General features: G+C 44.8%; 1 protein-coding gene across 1 annotated transcript in view; it reads left to right on the plus strand.

The window, feature by feature from the left end:
- LOC126183868 (polypeptide N-acetylgalactosaminyltransferase 16-like) overlaps positions 1 to 25243 on the plus strand; it is a gene marked incomplete at its 5' end in the record, with an annotated part of 550930 nt that overhangs the window by 412433 nt on the left and 113254 nt on the right. Inside the window, 3 exons of the mRNA XM_049926159.1 lie at positions 2034 to 2135; positions 18494 to 18561; positions 18652 to 18717. Of these exons, the coding sequence (XP_049782116.1) occupies positions 2034 to 2135; positions 18494 to 18561; positions 18652 to 18717 (236 nt within the window). The remainder of the gene's footprint in view (positions 1 to 2033; positions 2136 to 18493; positions 18562 to 18651; positions 18718 to 25243) is intronic.

The raw sequence follows: 25243 nt of genomic DNA on the forward strand, positions 1-25243 counted from the left end.
AAACATCCCAAACGTGTTCTATCGGATTCAGGTCAAGACGTTGTGCAGGCCAGTCCATTACAGAGATGTTATTGTCGTGTATCGACTACGCCACAGGCCGTGCATTATGAACAGGTGTTCGATCGTGTTGACAGATGCAACCGCCATCCCCGAAATGCTCTTCAACAGTGGAAAGCAGTAAGGTGCTTAAAACATCAATGTAGGCCTGTGCTATCATAGTGTCACGCAAAACAACAAGGGTTGGCCCCCTCCCCCCCCCCCCCCATGGAAAACACGACCACACCATAACACCACCGCCTCCGAATTTTACTGTTGGCACTACACACGCTGCCCGATGACGTTCACCGAGCATTCGCCATACCGACACCCTGTCATCGGATCACCAAATTGTGTACCGTGATTCATCACTCCACACAACGTTTTTCCACGGTTCAATCATCCAATGTTTACGCTCCTTACATCAAGCGAGGCGTCGTTTGTCATTTACCGGCGTTATGTGTGCCTTATGAGCACCCGTTCGACCATGAAATCCAAGTTTTCTCACCTCTCGCCTAACTGTCATAGTACTTGCAGTGGATACTGATGCAGTTTGTAATTCCTGTGTGATGGTCTGGATAGATGTCTGCCTATTACACATTACGACACCCTTCAACTGTCGGCGCACTCTGTCAGTCAACAGATGAGGTCGGACTGTACGCTTTTGTGCTGTACGGGAACCTTCACGTTTCTACTTCATTATCACATCGGAAACAGTGGACCTAGGTATGTTTAGAAGTGTTGAAAACTCGTATGAGACGTATGACGCAAGTGGCACCCAATCACCTGACCACGTTCGAAGTCCATGAGTTCCGCGCAGCGCCCCATTGTGCCCTCTCACGATGTCTAATGACTACTGAGGTCGCTGATATAGAGTACTTGGCAGTAGGTGGCACCACAATACACCAAATATGAAAAACGTATGTTTTTTAGGGTGTCCGGATACTTTTGATCACATAGTGTACTTTCCTGACCGCCTCCGGTTCCCTCGACGCCGCAGGGAGCATTCAGTCCCATCGCTACGTTGGATGCCGCCTGGCGGCGTTTTGGGCATGTGACGCGGTTAACAAAAGTAAGCGGGGCAGACACGGGCGGGAGATCACCCTGGCGAAGATATGGGCTGCAAATGGAGAGCTCCATTGAGATAAGTGACTTTGACAAAGGGCAGATTATTATTACGCAGATCACGATGGTTGTCTCCACAAACGGTGTCACCGAGGTGAACGGCGGCTCGAAACGTACAGCGTGCCACTGACGCAGGCTGGTGGCAGCAGTACTATGCTACGGGAGACATTCTCCTGCGCTAGCATGGGGCCTCTGGTAGTAATCGAAGACACGCTGACAGCTGCCAAAGACCTGAATCCCTTCGTGCTTTGTCTTCCCCGACGGCGCTGTCATCTTTCGGCAGTAAAATTATCCGCATCTCGAAGCCAGAACCGTGCTATAGTGGCTTGAGGAACGCTGTAGTGAAGTCATGTTGGTGTGTCGTCGACCATATTCGCCTGATGTAAGTCCAACGGAACCCGTCTGGGTCGCTACCGGGCGCCGTCACCGCGTACGCAAATCAAGGGCTCGTTATTTACGCAAATTACATGGCCTGCGCGTAGATTTTTAATGCCACATACTTCCACAAACCTACTAATAAGCTATCGGATCCCTGATAAACAGAATCAGTGATGTATTTCTTTTCAAAGACGGACAAACAAGCTGTTAAGCAGGTGGTCATAATGGTTTGGCTCGTCAGTGTATATGTAATAAAACTACTTTCGGGAAAGTGACTCCTCTTGGCATATATTTTTCATTTTCCATATTTTTATTATTTTGTTCGGCCACAACAGTAATACAAGACCAACATGCATCCTTGTCCTGAGTCTGGCTGCAAATCAACTGCAGCCAACACCAGAGATGGATTGTTTGTGCATTCTAGTAACTAAACTTGTCCTTTGCGTTACAATGTGGTACTACCGAGCAACATCTTGTGCGTTTTGTTTGTCTAGTTGCAGAGAGATGACGTACACCATAGACAGCGATAAGACAACGAGCGTAGTGATTTCCTTCCACAACGAAGCCCGCTCGGCCCTCCTAAGGACTGTCGTCAGGTAAGTTACTGCTCTCCAACTTTAATACCAGCTTCAATGTCGAAATCGACATACAAATAATTCAGTTTTCTATCGAGTATCATTTTCACAGACCTCAGAGCACAAATAATTTCTTTCTGATAAGATAATTGTCCAATCCAAAAGGTCAAAACCTGCCCTTATTTTTACACAGGAAGAATACACCGAAAGCAACATATTTTCAAAATTTTAGTTGCTAAGACACACTGCAATTATTAGTTTAAAAATGTTGGAAATTGCCGATCACAGCTCACCGGGCGACTGGAGAACTATACAACGCTGCCGTAGTTGTAGCAAGCAGAGCATGCGCAACATGGTGGCCACATATCATTCGTTGACAACTCATCGGTAAACAGATAACGAGGCACAACGCGATCATAATTCGTAAAGCGAATTCCAGGTTCCTTTGATAGTTCCTCTAACACAACAAATTTTTCACAGTTACCATTCACTCGTTTCGCAACTCATTTAATATCCATAACAATTAGCAGTTGCTTTTGCGGTATCACTAAGTGTCAACAATAGAGATAAAACTTAATTTTCTTTGTGATTTCTTCAAATATACTTGCACCTGTCTTTGCGCAGGCTCCAGAATTTTACAGTAACGTGGAATCCAATTAATGTTTTCAGCCTTACAATGATCAAATGCAGAGGAACGCGGTATGCAGTCGAAATCATTTACTTCTCCTGAAGACCTACATGTGTGTTATTTATTAGTCAATTTCTTGGACATTCATTTGAATGATGTCGATATTTCATTAGAAATTGTGGAAACATTAGAAGAAACACTGATTATGGTTGACACGAAGATGTGCGAATTAAACTCCAGAACAAAAATGGAGGCTGTATATCTTTTGGTTAAACGGAGGAGGGAGAAAACGCATAAACTTAAACAATCACTCGTGCGCTCGATGAACGCTGTGACTTATTCTTATACAACAGTGCTAATGGGGTTACTGTTTCCGCAGCTTTATATCTGTCTTCAGCAACATCAAGCCAAATTAGAACAAAATATTAGAAAACGAAGACTGTTTACTTGCAAAAATCTTGTAATCGACGTATTAAAATCTGGAAAGATACAAAAGAGTAATTTTCAATGTTACATCTGAAAGTCTTCTTATATAAATGTAAATGTCGTGTGACTAGGGCCTCCCGTCGGGTAGACCGTTCGCCGAGTGCAAGTCTTTCGATTTGACGCCACTTCGGCGACTTGTGCGTTGATGGGGATGAAATGACGATGAGAGGAGAAAATCTCCGACCCAGCCGGGAACCGAACCCGGGCCCTTAGGACTGACATTCTGTAGCACCGACCACTCAACTACAGGAAGCGGACGGTCTTCTTATCGTTTCTATGAAATAATTCATTCTTTTTGTTGGACTCTTGATCTGAACATAATGATACCTCTGCCTTTAGGAGGACAACGAAAAGAAATTCATATTCCACCCTGAATTAATAATGTAATTCAACCTCTCGACAGAAAAAATTTTGAGCAGCGTAAAGCATTTTTCAAAAAGATGTAGGAGAATATAATTTCCGATAGCTCCTTGCCATTTCAGGTTTATCAGCGATACATTAATGCTTAACTTCAGTCATTTCTGCAGTGTCAGTTTGCATGACTAATTTGGTCAGGTATGCCCGGTACGCAGAACTAAACCAGAATCATTTCCTACGCAGTTCTAGTTCTGTCTGAATAACGCTAGTAATTACTGTAGAGTGCCTGAATGCGTTAATTCTTCTTTTATCAGGCATGTCTGGTGTAAGGAAAATGTTTGTTTTCGTCTTCCAAAAGAAACTTCACATTTTTGTGACAACTACAGGAAATAAAAAAAGAGACTGATTCGTCGTTATTATTCAAAAATTATCATTAGAACTGTGCCACAGGTATTGTTATAAAATGTTTTATGTCAATAAAATGAAGTCCCGCCTGATGGATGGTTCAAATGGCTCTGAGCACTATGGGACTTAACATCTTAGGTCATCAGTCCCCTAGAACTTAGAGCTGCTTAAACCTAACTAACCTAAGGACATCACACACATCCATGCCCGAGGCAGGATTCGAACCTGCTACCGTAGCAGCCGCTCGGTTCCGGACTGAAGCGCCTAGAACCGCACGGCCACCGCGGCCGGCCCTGATGGATGAGTCTGTAATGTAACATCATTGCCTTGATTTTATTTCCTCTGCTAGTCACCTGTGCAACAATTACAACAGTTTAGCTGCTGATATGAATTGCAAGTTTGCAAGTTACCCAAAAAATTGATTATTTGAGACATTTCTGGTATAGTTTAAGTGGTTAAAATTCGCGAGTGTGCTCTTAGGACTTAGCGCTACGCGGCGCTACGTTCTCTTATCACGGCTGCGTCTGCTTATCCGCCGATTCACGCACTAGGCAGGAAGCGTTCTACAAATCGCTGTTATAAGCGGTTTTTCGTACGGCAAAAATGAGTAATTTTAACATTTTTTTTTTAAATACGTGCAGTGCGCCTTATCAGCTAAAATTTTGGCAGTGCGTTTCTTTCGTTGTATTCTTCCTGTGTGAAAAATTTCGGGGTAGGTTTCGACATGTTGGATTGGACCATGCCGTAGTGAGTCAAATGATTTACAACAATGAAGAGGCCGTCGGATTACAAAACCAGGTTTACGTGTCTGACTGTACTGACAAATATACTAATACATTCGTTTTGAAGATATCATTACCTAAGTATTTCATGTAACAACAAGTTTAGTATTGAGAAGGACAAGGGAGCTACAATAAATATTACATACCGTTTTAAGGTAAACTGCTTGTGACAAGTTATTGTCTTCGAAAAGCAACCTTCTGGTGTTTAGGAGACACTACAGTATATAAAAGATTCAAACGTTTCTGAGCAACTACTAGAATTTAAAACACAAAAGCAACTTTAGCATGTAATATGATACAGCAAGAAGAAATAGCTCTACGAAGAATTTAAGTGAAAGCTGGAATTGAAGCTTTTGGCGAGCTTCATTCGCTGTTCGCAGTTACTTTTTCGACCGAGAAACACTTTCCTCCCACCCTAACTTCCTACTTTCTCGTTTACCTTGAGTTGCTGACAGTTTTCCTGTGAGCTACGATACTGGCAGTCATTAGGAGTAACCGTGTAGCTCCTTAAGCAGAACCTGAAAGCAGTGAATGTAATGTCATTTTCATAATTTCGCGGAATTATAATATTTCGTGTTTTGACATTACAGCTGAGTACCTCAGTTGACAAAAACAGCATAGAGGCAAGGAGCGGCCCTGTAACGACATCCCGCGTCATTTCGCCGTCTCATTTTTTAAGAAGTTCTGTGTACTTCAAGATTGTGGGCTCGAGGAGTTATTTAGGGAAGGTTTATCTGCGGAATGTAGTAGGATCGCTCCAACACTAACTCCGCCAATGAGCTAGAAATAGTACGGCCATTTTGGATAATTTTGAAAGATAAATCATTTACTACTCATAATTTTCTTCCTTCCGAACATTAACTACCGCACAAGCTCAGTTGAATGGCTGTACGAGTAATTACGAAAAGAATTCCAGTTTCTTCCCCTCGTCTCAGACTAACAAATGGAAGTGTTTAGAAATTTCATATGCTGTCGCGTTCATGAGCTCTTTCGAATGTTATATAACTCTTCAAAAATGAGGTATGAGAGAAAGAGGGAACATGCATATACCCACTTGGAACACGTACTCGTGAAATTGTTCATATGATAACTATCTTATTCTGGTAACTGAAAACCGCATTGGTTATACACCAATGGGCCAAAACATTGTAATCACAACCACCACGAGTTGCTAGGCTTACGGGCACCTGAACTTTGACGAATGACAGAATGTTATGGCTGGTGCCTGGGGACGAGGAACTCGGAAATAGAAAAGCAGGTCGGATGATCGCGTGTTACTGTCATCAGCATCTAAGGAAAGTGACTGAAGGACGGTGAAACTAAGAGTTAGACGACAAATTATTGGACGTTTAGGCCCATCACAGAACGTGGAGGTGGGAGGCTTACCCGCTGTGTGAATCAGGATAGGTGGCAATGTGTGTACATAGCTGGTGTAGGCAAAAGTATTTCGTACCACTCCACTCAGCGCGCATTGTCGAAGATGGAGCTCCCCAGTAGACGACTCGAACGTGTTTCCTTTGTGACCTAACAGTACTGTCAATTACGATTTCAGCGGGCACGGTATCGTTGAGATTGGGCCGTGGATCAACGGAAAAGTGTCGCACGAATCACATTTATTGTTACACCGTGACATTCGCTGTGTCCGGGTACGCCATCAGCCGGCTTCCAGAAACGCGCACCGCACAACGGTCGCAGGCCAATGGGCGCAGCATTTCGCTAGGGGGGGGGGGGGGGGGGCATTCACCTGGCTTTCCACGGGACATGCAGTAGTAATCAAAGACACCAAACAACTGTGGAGAACACGAACATTGCTGCGGAGCACCTACGTCCCTTCGTGCTTGATCTCTTCCCGACGGCGATGGCACCTGAACAGCGGGATAACTGAACGTGTCACAAGGCCAGAATCGTGCCAAAGCTGTGTGAGGGGCACGATAGTAAACTGACGCTGATGTTCGGACCAACAGATTCGCCTGACCTGAACCCGGATAACACATCAGGGACGCTATCGGCTGCCATCTCTGCGGCCGCAAACCACCGGCCCGTAATTTAGGGGAACTGCATGAGCTGTACGTAAACATCCGGTGAGAGGCACTTCTGGAAACCTATCAAGGGCTTGTCTAATCTCCAGCACGCAGAATCGCTGCTGTACTACGTTCGAAAGGTGAACTCGCGCACTACTAAGCAGGCGTTGGTAATATCATCTAGGAAAATCGGGTTTTCTGCCGACAATCCACGTCGTCCTTGCAGGGTATTTCGATCGCGTAACTCTCAGTGTTCATCGCGTGCTCTCTGAGGTTCCTTGAGGCCTCAGGGAGCACCTGATGAAGATTGCGAGTTACGCGATCCAATATCGTGATGATGATGTTTGATTTGTTGGGCGCTCAACTGCGCAGTCTCAGCGCCTGTACAAAGTCCCAGTTTTTACACAGTCCAGTGTGTACGCAGTACAATGTAGCCACTGTCACGAATGATGATGATGATGATGAAATGATGAGGATAACACTAACACCCAGTCCCTGGGCAGAGAAAATACCCAACCCGGCCAGGAATCGAACTCGGGACTCCGTGATCCAGAGGCAGCAACGCTAGCCACTAGACCAACATCAAATATTGTGGAGGTAGAAGCGGATTACCGGTAGAAAATGCAATTTTCCAAGATGGCAACGTCTCTCTGGGAAAGCCTGAAGAGCTACATGTACTGGTAACGTTTTGGCTCATCGGTGGAAATTACACCATCAAAGACACGAAATCCTCAGCGGCTGTTTTCGCAGCAGTGAAGCGTATATGTCCGAAGGAACTATGCATCGTATTTATGAATAACACAGGCACTGCAATATCGTATCTATCCGCCGACACTGGGAAAGCGACTTCCAAGTAAAATGTCTCCCCTGTACGAGTAGAGGATGTAGTCAAATGGTTGACGACATATGGAAGTTTGGGTGTGGCGCCACTCGTGCTTGGATAGACACATGATAAGGCTACCGCTCTCGACGAGCGGGAAATCCGAGTTCGAGACCCTGTCCCCCACAAATTTTCATTGTCGTCATTCCATTATGCTGCTGATGGTTGTCCATGTTCGAAACTTCGAGTACATTTAATGTATTTCATAACAGCTGTAGTCACCGCGGTGCCTCTTCCTTCGGACATGCATGCATCGTATTTCTGAATAACACAGGCAATGCAGTATCCTAATAATCAGTTTGCTTCAGTGTTACACGCAACAGCGCGATCTTCTACCACGAATTTCTACTGCAGGCAGGCTTTACGCATGGACTCAATGGGACTGTTTAATGGAGAAGGATAGAACTGAAGAGCATATTTTTGTGATATCTTTTGCAGTGACTAACGTAAGGCAAAAGGACGGAAGATTAAGTTTTAACGTACCGTCGATGACGAGGTTATCAGAGACGGAAGGACTAATGTGACGCCAAATAAAGATGCATATCTCAATATATCCGGTGCGACAAGAAATATTGATGCAGTAGTAACAAACCTGAAATATTTCGTTGTGGAATGCTAGATAGAATATCTATGAGCTACCATAATATTTTATGGCGGATAGATTGGGAAGGAATCTACCTGAAGTTGCTGAAATGTGGATACAGAGAAAAATGACAAAAACAAGCTGTTCGGGAAGAAGAGCCAACGTGAAAGTCTTAAGGGAAGTAAACGAATAGAGAAGATTATTAAGTTAGATGGAAAAGAAAGAAATAACGTTCATTGGACGTGTCATCAGAGATATCATTTTCATCATTAACGTTCTTGAAAGGAAAGTGCTGGGAAAGAAAAAGTATGGACCTGTTTGCCACCTAGACACTGGAGAAACGGTGATGTTTCGAAAACGGTTCCAGACAGTAGTTAGGTAGTTAGTTTCGTGTTTCATGGATAATTTGCACAATAAGTCGTAATGGTATGGAATGCGTCATTTTACATTCACATCGAAAATTAGTTTGTAAATATGGCTACATGCTGAATATTTATAAGCTTTCTTTTTTAAAAAATATATGTGCAGATGTGAGACAGTAATTCTTTCTCACCATCTGAGAGGTGGCATGAGCCCCGTCTCATATTTCTATCTTTGAGTAATTCGATTTTCCTCTATAATTGCATGCGGTGAAAAGTCGCTATTCCTTCCCACGCGGACTTCCCACGCGGCGTCTCTCGTCACCCGGGTGGTCCGGTGACAGGCGGGTTCTGCTGGTCTTGAAAGAGTTAAGCCGACGGGTGTGAGGGAGTTGAGTGGATGCTTTCCAGACGCCGACATTGTCATAAGAGCGGCGGCGACACGCCCACAGGAGCCTGACGGAGCGGCTGGGCTATAGATTCCGTTACTTCGCAGAAACTTAGTGAAAACACTTTCTAGCGGGCTACCAGCGAGGCTAGGGAATGACTCGTGTTCCCAGGCAGTCTTGGTGGGCAAAATGCCCGCGTTTTCTGCAAAATCATAACTGTGATTGGCTTGCTTAAGGAATAGCTCCGTGGCGTAGCAAAATCGGCGCAGAAATTCGCGCCAAGTATCTCCATTGGTGGGATAGTACTGCATCAGCAATAGAGGGAATTTTCCGCCGGTTTTCGAGTTGCTGATTGGCACGTTTAACCACGACCACTGTCGTGGGGGCGGCAATGTTCTGTGTTCGGCTTGTACAGGTGCTCTTGAGAGAGTCGGCTCTCCCCTTTCGGTCGGAGTAGGTTACAAGACTGAGCTCACGCTGCTCTGGACAGCCTGTCTTCCGTTGGCTGTCTAGTATACTTTCATTTAATTGTAACTGTTTGACGAAGTTGCTGAAGTTTCGACTTCAACGTAACTTTCCGAGTACAGTTGGCAACTGAGCGTTCTGCATACAAGCGGCCTATGTTGTCCGTCTTGAGCAGTTTCTTCCAATGAATCTCAGCCTGACATCTGCTTTTCCTACAGCTAGTCTATGTGGTCGTTGTTAGTTCGCTTTGTACGGTTACTCCTACGTATTTTACGGTTGGTACTGTTTCCAGTCATTTACTGAGAACAGCGTAATTGGCCAGCTCGCCTGTTTATGAGTACAACAGGTTAGTTCAAATGGTTCTGAGCACTATGGGACTTAACATCTGAGGTCATCAGTCCCCTAGAACTTAGAACTTCTTAAACCTAACTAATCTAAGGAAATCACACACATCCATGCCCAAGGCAGGATTCGAACCTGCGACCGTAGCAGTCATGCAGTTCCAGACTGAAGCGCCTAGAACCGCTCGGCCACCGCGGCCGGCTGAGTACACCGCTACATTTGTTCACGTTGATCATCGACTGCCACTCAGTGTACCAGTTATCGATCCTCCGCAAGTCGTCCTGTATTTCGCTAAAGTTTCCTGGAGCTGCAGCTTCAGCATTGTTCGCATGGAGCTTCCAGCATTATCCACTAGATCCTTTACATATACTGTAAACAGTTGCGGCCCTATAACATCCTCGAAATTACTTTTACATCTGTCCACTTCATCCCATTAACAACCACGTGTTGAGTTCTGTCTGCTTAAAAGTCCCGGAGCCAGTAGTTGGAAATCTGGTCCGATAAGTTTGTATTTTTTTTAACGAAGCGAAAGTATGGAACGTATTCACGGACAAAGAGAGCAAAGTTTCCCAAGGTCTCTGTTTGTGGATCCATATTGATTCCTACAGAGGAGATTATGGTTCTCCAAAAATATACATGAGTATGTAGTGTGTTCCATAACCAGGGCAGGTTTTAAGGTCAAGTGACGCAAGCCGCCTCTTGGGGCGCCACACTGGAAAGGGAAACAACTGTAAGATTTCTGCAGAAGAAGTATCACAACTAGTAGGGCCCGCTTGGAGCGCCAAACTGAAACGGGCGCCAGGCGTGTAAGCGTAAAGTGCGTATATACTGCGCATCACAGTTGTGAAAACTGACGCAGGTCACAGTGTACGAGAGAGAAAAAAAGAGGGGGGGGGGCGCCAAATGGTACGTCGCTTGTGCGGAGAAATGTTCTCGATCGCGTCCATAACTCTATAACAGATTGACGACAGCGATACAGGTCTATAATTATGTGAATCTGCCCTGTGACCCCCCTTGATAACGGGTACAGCCTGCGCATTTTTGCAGTCGTGTGTTACTCCAGCGACCTACGATAAACTTCTGATACAGTGTTAGCAGTTGTTTTCGCGTCATCATACAAGAAGCTCATCAGGTCCACAGATATTTCCTCTGGCCACAATTACAGATAATTTTCTCTTCCATGATATCTGAATATCTGTGATCTCGGCTTTCCTGCAGTGACTGAAAGGAGGAATTGCAGTGAAGCAATTGCAGAAGACAGAATTCAATATTTCGGCCACGAGACAGTGTAGCCGCTAGATAACCTGAAGTAAATTAAGAGCGACGTAGTATCTCCACTGGGTGTACCGAATGGTGGATATGTTGACACTAATTCAAGATCAGTCGAAAACTTCAAAAGCCTCTCACTTCGTTTAAATAAGCACAGCAGGCAAAAAAGTAACCACCCCCAGTAGTCATCAAATTAATACCGTATACCATTACCTTTAGCCGTGATAAAGGTCTCAATTTCGCCGGGAAGGGAGTCCTCAAATTTCTTCGTGTCCAGTTTAGTATTGGAGGGCAGCGTGGAGGGTAAAAATCATAGAGGGAGACCAAGAGATGAATACACTAAGCAGATTCAGAAGGATGTAGGTTGCAGTAGGTACTGGGAGATGAAGAAGCTTGCACAGGATAGAGTAGCGTGGAGAGCTGCATCAAACCAGTCTCAGGACAGAAGACCAAAACAACAACATGCCACATCAAGCTGAAGGCACTCACTGATGATTACATCCCGCAAAGCTGCCAGACTGCGGGACGTCGATTACTATGTTTCTCACGATTTTCCAAATAGACTCACGTATTCACTGTCTCGTAGCATCGGATGACTTAGCAGGCCGGTCGATGTGCGATATGGCACCTAAGTACTCGTCAAACCGGCAACCAATGCGTGAAACCCTGTGAACAGGGATGTTGTCATCTTGAAAGACAGAAATGTCCACGACATAGTCATTATGAAAATGTGGAAGCAAGGACAACATCTGGTTATCGAGAATGTTGAAGCCGGCCGGTGTGGCCGAGCGGTTCTAGGCGCTACAGTCTGGAACCGCGCGACCGCTACGGTCGCAGGTTCGAATCCTGCCTCGGGCATGGATGTGTGTGATGTCCTTAGGTTAGTTAGGTTTAAGTAGTTCTAAGTTCTAGGGGACTGATGACCTCAGAAGTTAAGTCCCATAGTGCTCAGAGCCATTTTTGAGAATGTTAAAATCAACATCCTGGTCCATATTCGCTGTGACTTGGATGAGTGGGCCCAAGTCATGGTACGGAAAACACCCTAAAACGTGACGGAACCACCTGCGGTCTGAACTACAGCCTCCACACACTGCTAGTTAAACCCGTCGTAGGGCCTTCGATGCACGTGGCAGCTTGTATCATTCGGAAAAGAGATAAAATTACAATTATTCGGACCACACAACTTGCCTGCAGTCACCTATCGTCAAGTTTGTGTTTTTTGGCCCATTGAAGGCGCGGACCTTCATATATCGCTGTGAACAACGGCCTTTTGCGAGGAACCCTGTTCCAGTTGTCTACTGCATGCACTTCCTTTCGTAACATTCTTTCGGGAAATGATTGAGATGGACCTGTATTCATTGAGAACAGCAATTACTGTTGGGTTAGGTACGGATTATCACTAGTCACCAATCCCTGTCGCTTAGAATCTCTTCACGACCTCTGTTCCTACGCCGTACACACGTTGGACAGCTCGCGTTAATAAATCAACAAATCTGGCGACGTAATTCATGGTGTTGCCATGGGCACATACAAACTTCATGGCTGCTGTCACGTCTCAATGTCAGGTCATCTTACTTCGCTGATTACACACAGCTGACTGTCACATACACACGACTTCACTGATAAGACTTACGTCGGGGCTGTAGGCTCACATCACCGCCTACTAGCAGTTATGAACCACCTACAGCCCTCCAAAGCGTTCTGCGGCCTCTTTACGAGGGTGACAGGTATTTTGTTTATCTGTGGGACAAACTACAAAGCGACACGATGTGAGACTAACGCGTAAAATCAACAAAAGGGAAACTGAATGGAAGGCACATTTGTCGGGATAGTGTTGTGGATCTCCACTGACGAGTCAAAACGTTACGACCACCTGCTTAATAGCCAGTTGGTACACCTTTTGGACGCACTACAGCAGCGAATACGCGTGATACGGATTCAAAAAGTCCTCGGTAGGTTTCGGAAGGCATGTGGCACCAAATGTCTACGCAAAGGTTACGTAGTTCCCATAAACTACGGTCTGGTGGTTTTTTGACGCTTAGCTGGTGCCCGATGGCGTCCCAGACGTGTTCTGTTCGATCCATGTTGGACGAATTTTTTCTCCATAATGACAACATGACTTGACTACCATGCTCCTCAAACTACTATAGCACGATTCTGTCGTTCTGACACGGACAGTTATCCTGCTGCTCCGATGTCATCGCCGTCGGGGACGACATCGAGCACGAAACGACGCAGGTGGACAGAAATAATGTTCACGTAGTCTACAGATGTCTTCCATTACTATCACAGGCCCCCCATAGTATGACACTGCCCCCAGCGTTGTGCGTCCGTCATACCGTGCGTGTTTCAAGTAGCTGTTCTCCTAGATGACAGCGAATCCATACACTACTAGCAACCTGGTTTAACAACACATATGATTCCTCCGACCAGGCGCCACGTTTCCATTGATCCACGGACCAATCTCGAGGATTCTCTGCCCACTGCAAACGTAAGTGACGTTGTCGTCAGATCATCCTAAGAACAGATCGTCGCCGTACATAGCGGGCAAGCCTCCGTTGAGGCGTGGACGTCCAATAACTTACCGCCTACTCGTGTTTTCTCTGGCCTTCATCCAATTTCCATAGAGAATATACACACATCAAAAAAAGTTTTGCATCACTCCGGTTCCCATAACTCCTGGAGATAGACGTTGACTATGGATATTGTATCACAGACATAGTCCCTTTGACTGTTCAGAGATGTCACTAAACCCGCCCAAAGATGTAAACAACCATGCGTGAGCAGCGCCTTTTAGATGGAAGGGGTCCGACAGCCGATCAGTTCCAGTCATTCCACCAGGAAGGAGGTACACGGCGTGTGTTGTCTGTAGTTCAACCAAGCCTAGACGGTCAATACCGCAGTTCGATCGCACCCGCATTGTTACTTTGTGCCAGGAAGGGCTCGCAACAAGGGAAGTGTCCAGGCGTCTCGGAATGAACCAAAGCTATGTTGTTCGGACATGGAGGAAATACAGAGAGATAGGAACTGTCGATGACATGCCTCGCTCAGGCCGCCCAAGGGCTACTACTGCAGTGGATGACCGCTACCTACGGATTATGGCTCGGGGGAACCCTGACAGCAACGCCACCGTGTTGAATAATGCTTTTCGTGCAGCCACAGGACGTCGTGTTACAACTCAAACTGTGCGCAATAGGCTCCATGATGCGCAACTTCACTCCCGCGTGCACGGCGAGGTCCATCTTTGCAACCACGACACCGTCCAGCGCGGTACAGATGGGCCCAATAACATGCCGAGTGGACCGCTCAGGAGAGTCACCACATTCTCTTCACCGATGAGTGTCGCATATGCCTTCAACCGGACAATCGTCGGAGACGTGTCTGGAGGCAATCCGGTCAGGCTGAGCGCCTTAGACACGCTGTCCAACGAGTGCAGCAAGATGGACATTCCCTGCTGTTTTGGGGTGCCATTATGTGGGGCCGACGTACGCCGCTGGTGATCATGGAAGTTGCCATAACGGCTGTACGATACGTGAACGCCATCCTCCGACCGATAGTGCAACCATATCGGCAGCATATTGGCGAGGCATTCGTCTTCATGGACGACAATTCGCGCCCCCATCGTGCATATCTTGTGAATGACTTCCTGCAGAGTAACGACATTGCTCGACTAGAGTGGCCAGCATGTTCTCCAGACATGAACCCTATCGCACATGCCTAGGATAGATTGAAAAGGGCTGTTTATGGATGACGTGACCCTCCAACCACTCTGAGCGCTATACGCCGAATCGCCGTTGAGGAGTGGGACAATCTGGATCAACAGTGCCTTGATGAAGTTGTGGATAGTATGCCACGACGAATACAGGCATGCATCAATGCAAGCGAACGTGCTACTGGATATTAGAGGCACCGGTGGGTACAGCAATCTGGACCACCACCTCTGAAAGTCTCGCTGTATGGTGGTACAACAGGCAAGGTGTGGTTTTCATGAGCAATAAAAAAGGGTGGAAATGATGTTTGTGTTTATCTCTATTCCAATTTTCTGTACAGGTTCCGGAAATCTCGGAACAGAGATGATGCAAAACTTTTTTTGATGTGTGCATTTTGGTTAAATGTCAGAAACGGTAGTAAATATTCAAATCCTTTACTTTGCTGATCGATTTCGGTCATCGTGTGACCATCTTCAGTGCTAAAAATACATAAGAACCATCAGACATGATCTTAACACAAAAGTGGCCTTATTTATATGGGAAATTATTGTATTTTTGTTAATTTTTTATTACTTTTTGTAAATACTTGTTAAGAACATATGCTGATAATGTCATTCATTAGGTTGGCCAAGTCTTAGAGTATGATAAAAAAGGGAGTGAAGTCCCACTGTAAAGTGTTAATGTTTTTACATTTAATCGATGTTTTTGGAAACATCGATTAAATGTAAAAAGGCTGTTTCTGATGTTAACTTCTCTGTATTTGTGTTTAAAAAACTAGTATGTGTTTTTACGTTGGGTATATTCCTATAAAATTTTATCTTGTACTTTGGGTCAGACGTGGTAACTTTATTGTATTTTTTTCTTTTTATTGTGGCTGTACTGCGCTTTTAAAGTTTTCTGTGACTTCTGGTAGTAAAAAGTCATGTTATTTTAAAGGTTATGTTTTATTTAAGCTTTGGTTCTTCTGTTGATGGTATTTGTTGTTTTTGATGTCTTCGTGGTCTACACTTTGTAATATAGAGGGCACTATGATGCTTGTTTTGCAATACTGAGCTTAGTTAGTTGGCTGTGTAAACTACATGCTCACCGTACGTTGGATCGGCAACTGCTAAGGTTATGAGATAGGCCCCTCTGTTAATTTAAATATTATTGTATGCAGTAAAAGTGAAGATATCTGTTGGAAGTAGTCATCGTGGTACATGTCACAACTCATAGAAAATGTTGTGCAATTATGATATGAGCGTGCAACATTCGAATAATTTGGTACGTACGAGAATCTGTATATAAACGTAGGCTTCCGCGGCCATTGCACGTTCAATAAATTTTTTCTGGGTTTGTGACCACATTGGCAATATCTAAAACTACCGACGTCTCGGTCCCTGTTGCAAGTGACCTTCTTCAGGGTGTTTTTGTTTACTGCTGAATGAGAAAACTTTGTTTCTTATATACCTGCAGACGTGGCTGTTATCTAATTCTGATAGACTGTTAAGGATGAAGGGAAGGGATGTTAGAAGTCTTTATTGGTATTTTTATTATTTCTTTTCGTTGGTGGAAACCTGACGTTTTAATTGGTGTTTGCATTACTGCAAAGAAATAATAAAAACACCAATAAAGACTTCTAACATCCCATCCCTTCATCCTTAACAGTCTATCTGAATTAGATAACAGCCACTTCTACAGGTATATAAGAAACATCCAGCAGTAAACAAAAACATCCTGAAGAAAGTTGCAACAGGAACCAAAACTTCGTTAGTTTAGCGTATGACATTGCGGTCACAAGCACAGAAAAAAATTTATTGAATGAGTATCTGTACATTTGTATATGTTTTATGTTTCTGAATTTTTTTGATGGACCACATTTGTGTTAAGATCCTCATGTCTGATGGTCCCTGTGTATTTTTAGCACTGAAGATGGTCACACAGTGACCGAAACCTATCTGTAAAATAAAGACTTTCGATATTTATAACCGATCATACCATTTATTCAATATATATTGGCAATAATACGATCGTGGTGCACACGATTCGCCGGCCGTTGTGGCCGAGCGGTTCTAGGCGCTTCAGTCCGGAACCGCGCTGCTGCTACGGTCGCAGGTTCGAATCCTACCTCGGGCATGGATGTGTGTGATGTCCTTAGGTTAGTTAGGTTTAAGTAGTTCTAAGTTCTAGGGGACTGATGACCTCAGATGTTAAGTCCCATAGTGCTCAGAGCCATTTTTTTTGCACACGGTTCCCAATGGAATTAGACATCAGGATGCCCACAGATGTGCACTATAAGCACGCCAACAAACGTTCAGCTTCGGCGTTTCCGACAAGTTCGATTCCAGACAGTGGGAATAACAATCTGCTCTTTGTGAAAGCCACTTACGTTGGTGGATTTCCCCATTTGCGGTCCGTATTGCGGTTAGAATGTTGATGTTTGCTCCGCTTGTACGCTTCCCTTACCGGGCCACGTACCAGCAACGCCTCGAGGCGGTATTCTATATCGCGGTGAGCAGCGGTCATACTATTTTGGCTCACAAGTGTATAAAGGAAACAGCATACAAGACACTAGTGTTACCAAGTCTCGAGAACTACAGAATCGTAACGAACAAATTCATAGAGGGTCTGCTAGGATCGCAACGGGTCGGTGCAGCCCATACAAAGGGCTACCACGTTGCACGGAGGAACTTAAGCGGGAATATTTGAAAGAAAGGCGACAGTTGCTTCACAAAACTCTTTTGGGTAAATTTAGAGAATCAGTATTCGAGGCAGACTGCACAACAGTAAGCTGTTTCCATCGCGTACCGCGTTTAGGGATCTTGAGACTAAGAAGTCAGAGAGTAGAGCGGGTATCGAGATTCTTCTTGTTCCTCTCTAGGCAAATGGAAGAAGGCAGAAGCTAGCAAATGGTGGTACAAAGTATCCTCTATATGTACTGTGCGGTGACTTCTTGAGCATATATGCAGATTTTCAGATGCCTAGACGCGACGTTTGCAGAGGTTTGTCTTGTATCTCGTGCTAACAGCTATCCAAATGTCGTTTTCGGTGTAACATTACGGACGAGTGACGTCGGTGCAAGAATTATCTTACTGAGTCTGCACGAAACAGGCTCGAGCAAAGAGGTCTTTTATCATATGTGAACACTATGTAAAGCTCGTGCTGACTACCGTACACTTCGGCTTATTAGCGTGCCCGCTCAATTTATCGTACTGTATATCTGTATCATTATTTTTTCTTATGAGGAGGAAACTGTTCTCACTACATTTTTAGGGTGTTTTGCGCAGACTGAAGGCGACCATTCTCGAATTTCCGGCAAACGTCATAGAACTACTTTGGATGGCTATTACCACATGCTACTGGACAAACCTGTTACAGACGTATCTTGCAGCGAGTGGTTGTCCATTCGAATCTAGTTATTCGTTGTGAAGTAACATCAACAAAAGGTACAAGTGATTGGTTGCGTTTGTTTTAATAATACCTAATATTGCTATTTAAGTTCCCTCCTGTGGGCTATACTGACGTGTTTCGACCCTAGTAGCTCGTCTTTGAATTACTTCGACATCCACTTTCAGGACTGCTTCATAAACATCCCAAATACTGAAGCAGTATTCTGAAAACACGTAGTGCTCGACAATACACTTTGCCTAACGCTGCTAAAAACTGTTCTTTCAAACATTTATGTCATCGTTATTGTAACGGCTTTTTGTTTTTATCATAATAGCATAATCAACCGCACACCCGCCGAGCTGCTGGAGGAAATACTGCTTGTAGACGACTTCAGTGACGATGGTAAGCACACACACACACACACTCACTATAGACTGTCTTAACTGCGTATTGCGGAGATGACAGTTATGACAACAGCATTCTTTTTTACAGAGGAGGACGGTACGCTTCTTGAAGCCATTCCAAAAGTTCGGGTCATAAGGAATACTGTCAGAGAAGGTAAGTAGAACTGTCGGTGTGACAGCACTGCCACTAATGTCAACACGTTTTTCGAATTGCCATAGGCCTCTGAGATGGAAGATCATTGACACAGAAATTTCACTATTTTTTTAAGCTTCACTACTTTTTCAGCTTATCATTCTGAAATCACGATTACATAAGCCTATCGCAAACCGAATAAAGATTTTTCCCTGCACTTCTTCCACCATACTAGAAACTAAGATGACCGGACAAAATATTAACCACTACGCTTGAAAGAGCACACTTGTGTCTTTAGAACGCTCCAGATGGTTTCCAGCTGGCACCGTCGTCTAATTCTCCATCGCTGACAGCAAAGTGCTGTATATGTGCCAGTCAGTCTTATGGAATCAGCGCAGTAAAATGAGTCGAGCGTACTCGTAGCAGAACGAAAGGAGCTATTGCTTTTGACGTGACCGTGACAACGCCGTGCTGAAGTGCGTTGTTGTATCAACACGGACTGTCCAAGGTCTCTCCCTCTCGCAGTTGTATAATATGACGTAAGAATAGTGGCCGCGTCTCCGGACGAACATTCCGTGAAACTAACGTCTGGAGTCACGTTCCTCACAGAAGGCCATTGATCACCCTTAAACAAAAAGCAGCACGTCTTTAGTGGACCAAACAACATACAGGGTGTTTCAAAAATGACCGGTATATTTGACACGGCAATAAAAACTAAACGAGCAGCGATAGAAATACACCGTTTGTTGCAATATGCTTGGGACAACAGTACATTTTCAGGCAGACAAACTTTCGAAATTACAGTAGTTACAATTTTCAACAACAGATGGCGCTGCGGTCTGGGAAACTCTATAGTACGATATTTTCCACATATCCACCATGCGTAGCAATAATATGGCGTAGTCTCTGAATGAAATTACCCGAAACCTTTGACAACGTGTCTGGCGGAATGGCTTCACATGCAGATGAGATGTACTGCTTCAGCTGTTCAATTGTTTCTGGATTCTGGCGGTACACCTAGTCTTTCAAGTGTCCCCACAGAAAGAAGTCACAGGGGTTCATGTCTGGCGAATAGTGAGGCCAATCCACGCCGCCTCCTGTATGTTTCGGATAGCCCAAAGCAATCACACGATCATCGAAATATTCATTCAGAAAATTAAAGACGTCGGCCGTGCGATGTGGCCGGGCACCATCTTGCATAAACCACGAGGTGTTCGCAGTGTCGTCTAAGGCAGTTTGTACCGCCACAAATTCACGAAGAATGTCCAGATAGCGTGATGCAGTAATCGTTTCAGATCTGAAAAATGGGCCAATGATTCCTTTGGAAGAAATGGCGGCCCAGACCAGTACTTTTTGAGGATGCAGGGACGATGGGACTGCAACATGGGGCTTTTCGGTTCCCCATATGCGCCAGTTCTGTTTATTGACGAAGCCGTCCAGGTAAAATTAAGCTTCGTCAGTAAACCAAATGCTGCCCACATGCATATCGCCGTCATCAATCCTGTGCACTATATCGTTAGCGAATGTCTCTCGTGCAGCAATGGTAGCGGCGCTGAGGGGTTGCCGCGTTTGAATTTTGTATGGATAGAGGTTTAAACTCTGGTGCATGAGACGATACGTGGACGTTGGCGTCATTTGGACCGCAGCTGCAACACAGAGAACGGAAACCCGAGGCCGCTGTCGGATCACCTGCTGCACTAGCTGCGCGTTGCCCTCTGTGGTTGCCGTACGTGGTCGCCCTACCTTTCCAGCACGTTCATCAGTCACGTTCCCAGTCCGTTGAAATTTTTCAAACAGATCCTTTATTGTATCGCTTTTCGGTCCTTTGGTTACATTAAACCTCCGTTGAAAACTTCGTCTTGTTGCAACAACACTGTGTTCTAGGCGGTGGAATTCCAACACCAGAAAAATCCTCTGTTCTAAGGAATAAACCATGTTGTCTACAGCACACTTGCACGTTGTGAACAGCACACGCTTACAGCAGAAAGACGACGTACAGAATGGCGCACCCACAGACTGCGTTGTCTTCTGTATGTTTCACATCACTTGCAGCGCCATCTGTTGTTGAAAATTGTAACTACTGTAATTTCGAAAGTTTGTCCGCCTGAAAATGTACTGTTGTCCCAAGCATATTGCAACAAACGGTGTATTTCTATCGCTGCTCGTTTAGTTTTTATTGCCGTTTCAAATATATCGGTCATTTTTGAAACACCCTGTAGATACTGCACAGCAGATGTCTGGATGCGTGTAGTGTGGTCAGACGAGTCGTGATTTTGTCTCCTTTTCCAATGACGCAACGTTCAGAGTGCACTAGTCGCCGTATGATGCGTTTAACTTGCAGAGTATGCACAGGGATGACAAAAGCCATGGGGTATTGATATGCGTATATCACAACGTATAAAAAGTGGAGCTGTCATTTGTACTCAGATTATTCGTGTGAAACGGTGTCCGACACAATTATGGCCTCACGGCGGGAATTAACAGACTTTGAACGCGGAATGGTATTTGGAGCTAGACACTCCATTTCGGAAATCGTTAGGGAATTCAATACTCCGAGATCTGCAGTGTCAAGAGTGTGCCGAGAATACCGCATTTCAGGCATTGCCTCTCACTACGGACAACGCTGTGATCGACTGCATTCACGTAACGACCGAGACCAGTGGCGTTTGCGTATCGTTGTCAGTGCTAACAGACCCTGCTTGAAAAATCCGCAGAAATCAATACGGGATGAACGATGAACGTATCCTTTAGGACACTGTGTTGTTAATGGTTGTGACAGCAGACGAGCGAGCCGAGTGCCTTTGCTAACAGCACAACATCGCCTGTAGCACCTTTCCTGGGCGACTGCAAAACCGTGGTCTACATAGATGGATCCCGATTTCAGTTAGTAAGAGCTGATGGTAGGGTCGAGTGTGGCGCAGGCCCCACGGTTCCGTGGATCCAAGTTGTCAATAAGACATTGTGCATGTTGGTGGTGGCTCCATAATGGAGTGAGCTGTGTTTCATGGAATGGACTAGGTCCTCTGGTCCGACTGATTATGTTCTGCTACTTGGATACCATTTGCAGCCATTCACGTGTTCCTAAACAACAATGGAATTTTTATAGATGACATTGTGCTATGTCACCAGACCACAATTGTTGGCGATTGGTTTGAAGAACATTCTGGACAGTTCGAGCGAAAGATTTGGCGACCCATCGAACATTTATGGGACATAATCGAGAGAATAGTTTGTGCACAAGATCCAGCACCGACAACACGTTCGCAGTTATGGACAGTTATAGAGACAGCATGGCTCAATATTTATCCAGGGGATTTCCAACGGTTTGTTGAGTCCATATTACGTCAAGTTTCTGCACTACGCCGGGCTAGAGGGTTTCCGGCACGATATCAGGAGGTATCCCATGACTTTTGTCACCTCAGTGTAGAGGGCCTAGTTGGGGCCAGAAATGGTTCTGTTATGTTTTGAGGGTGTTTTTCGTACCATGGCCTACTTATTCTGCTTGCCACGAACATGGTCAAGGATATTTATTTCACTATCTCCGTGATCAAGTGTTGCCCTTCTTTTACATCTTCACGAAGGATATGGTGTGAACAGTATTGTATTCCAAGAAGGCAGTAGTTGTGTTCACAAGCCTGTATGCGTCAGCTGCTGCTTTAACAAATACTCTGGTGACCTGTCGCACATCGACTGGTCCACCAAATCCCGTAGAATATGTCTGGGACTATTTGAAACAGCGCGGGAAACTTAACACTCAACATCCCAGAATCTGCTAGCTCTACGTGTTTCTAATCAGCAATGAATGGCTTCAGCTAGACTTGGTATATCTGAAGACACTGGAGAACTCTTTTCCTCGATTAACTGAGACCGTTATCGAGAGGTGGTGTCCCACTGTGTTAGCGTGACGAATATTTTATTAGGAAACATATAACTGAAAATACATATTTTGTTTCAAGTTTTTTTTTTTTTTTTTTTTTTTTTTTTTGTTTTTGTTTTTTTTTTTTTTTTTGTGTGCTTAAGTTTTACACTAGGTCAGATATGCGTGCTTTCTCAAGAGTAAAACGATACATTTTGTGGTTCAGATTAGTGTCAAGCACTTTAGACTTCTGGTGATACAGAAACTCGTTTGTGCTTATCATAAATACAGGTATTCGGAGTGATAATAATTCAAGTTCCAATTTAAAAACGCTCGCAAGGAAAGAATCGCTGTTCAGAATGAAATTAAATTTGAACGGAGTATTATCGAAGAATGGGAAAACGTTACGGCAACATAAAAATTAACGAAAATTTTCTCACTAGATGGCGCTGTTGGCGTCATAACGTAAATGGTTTCTGCCACAAATGACTGATGAATCACAATGCGACGACTATGGTGCGAGTTGCACATTAAACCAACCGTACTTTGCAATAAGCATGACCGCAGTCAACAGTTGTGGCACTGTTAGTTAAGTGAGTCCATCCACCACTGGAAGGTCGTACTACATAGGATGGGAAAAATCGGTTTTTAACTGTCCTGAGGCCAAAAACCGCATAAAAAGCAACAATCAAGTCGATTTTTAACTGTCGTGAGACTGACGCAAGACACGCTCATTATGTTTTCCTCTGTTTCCTGCCACAAGCAGAATTTGAGGAATAGCACTTTCGACAACAGATCGGAGTGTCCCACTGCTCACGCTGTGCAATGCGTGCCTTCAGTTCAGCTATGTTTGTAATCGGAGCACTGAACATAGCGTCTTGCAAATAAACCCACAGCCGGAAGTCACCCCGTTTAAGATCAGGTGATGTGGACGGCCAGGTTATAGGGAAATGGCGGCTGATAATTCTAGCATTTCCAGAATGCTTCTGCAGCAGCTGCTTCACTGGCTGTGCAATCTGTGAAGGAGTGTCATGTTGCATAAAAATGATCCTATCCACACATTCACGATGCTGGAGGGTTGGAATGACGTTGGTGCACAAAGGGCTCCCGCAGCGTTTACCAGTGACAGTACGGATAACAGGACCCGAAGGAGCCACCTCCCTACGATAAATGATGTCGTCAACCCAAACCACACGGTTATCTTAGGGGAATGAAGTGGTATGCGAGCGGATTTTCGGTTGCATATGTTCTACAGTTCTGTGTATTGACATGTCTATGGAAGTGGGATTCGTCTGTCCATAAAGTGTCCCATGGCCATTCATTGGCCTATTCCACGCGAGCAAGAAATTACAGAGCAAACGCTTGTGATACTGACAGGTCAGCATGAAGCAACACTTGAACATGGGTACCTTTGTATGGATAGCAGTGCAGGATGTTTCGTAGAATTTCATGCACCGTGCTCATAGTTATGTCCAGCGTTTGGGCAATTTCCATGCCCTCTATCATTCGACCCTTCCTTCAGTGTTCTGGCCACGTTTGCTACTGAAGTAGGATCAATTGTCTTCGTCCCTTTGCCACACTGCATTTGAAAAGAACCTGTGTTTTCGAACTCTGTGATTATTTTCTCCAGAGCCTTGGCAGACATCGGAACAACGCCGTTTTTCGTACCTTTGAGTGTCCAGAACTGCTACAAAGCTACTGGCGCACAGTCACTATGGTTCCTGTGAAAGAGCTTTACCAGTAGCTCGCGATCCTACTGTGAAACAGTCATGTCGAGCGTCTCAGACGAAAACTAAGGAACAGCTGTGTACCCTAAGTCTTTTACTTTGCATATTCTGACGCTTAGAGCACCATCTAGTGATAAAATGACGGTTAATTATTTTTGGTTTCCATGAGATTTCCCTCTTCTTCAATAACATTCCGTTCAAATATGACGCTACTCTGAGAATGGTTCTTTCATAACATAATTATCAGGTAACCGTGAAATATGCCTACTACAACAGAAGAGAAGAAACAAGAATGTTTACGAGCACAGATGTGACAAAAGTCACGGAACGTCGATATGCACATACACAGATGGCGGTGGTATCGCGTACTGTAGAAGGACAGTGCGTTGGCGGAGCTGTCATTTGTGCTCAGGTCATTCATGTGAAAAGGTGTCCGACGTGATTGCGGTAGCACGATTGGAATTAACAGACTTTGAATGCGGAATGGTAGTTAGAGCTAGACATATGGGACATTCCATTTCGGAAATTGCTATGGAATTCAATATTCCTAGATCCACAGTTTCAAGAGTGTGTCGAGAATACCAAATTTCCGGTATTACCTCTCACCACAGACAACCCAGTGGCCGACGACGACCTTCCCTAAATGATAGATCAGTGGCGTTTGCGTAGAGTTGTCAGTGCTAACAGACAAGCAACACTGCATGAAATAACCGTAGAAATCAATGTGGGATGTGCGACGAACGTATCCGTTAGGAAAGTGTGGTGAACTTCGTCGTTAATAGTCTATGACAGCAGACGAGCGACGCGAGTGCCTTTACTAACAGCTCGACATTGCCTGCAGTGCCTCTCTTGGGCTCCTGACGATATCGGTTGGACCCCAGAAAACTGGAAACCCGTAGCCTGGTCAGATGAATCCCTATTAAGTTGGTGAGAGCTGATTGTAGGGTTCGGGTTTGGCGCAAAC

Source organism: Schistocerca cancellata, chromosome 4 (assembly GCF_023864275.1).
Source record: "Schistocerca cancellata isolate TAMUIC-IGC-003103 chromosome 4, iqSchCanc2.1, whole genome shotgun sequence".
Lineage (NCBI taxonomy): Eukaryota > Metazoa > Arthropoda > Insecta > Orthoptera > Acrididae > Schistocerca > Schistocerca cancellata.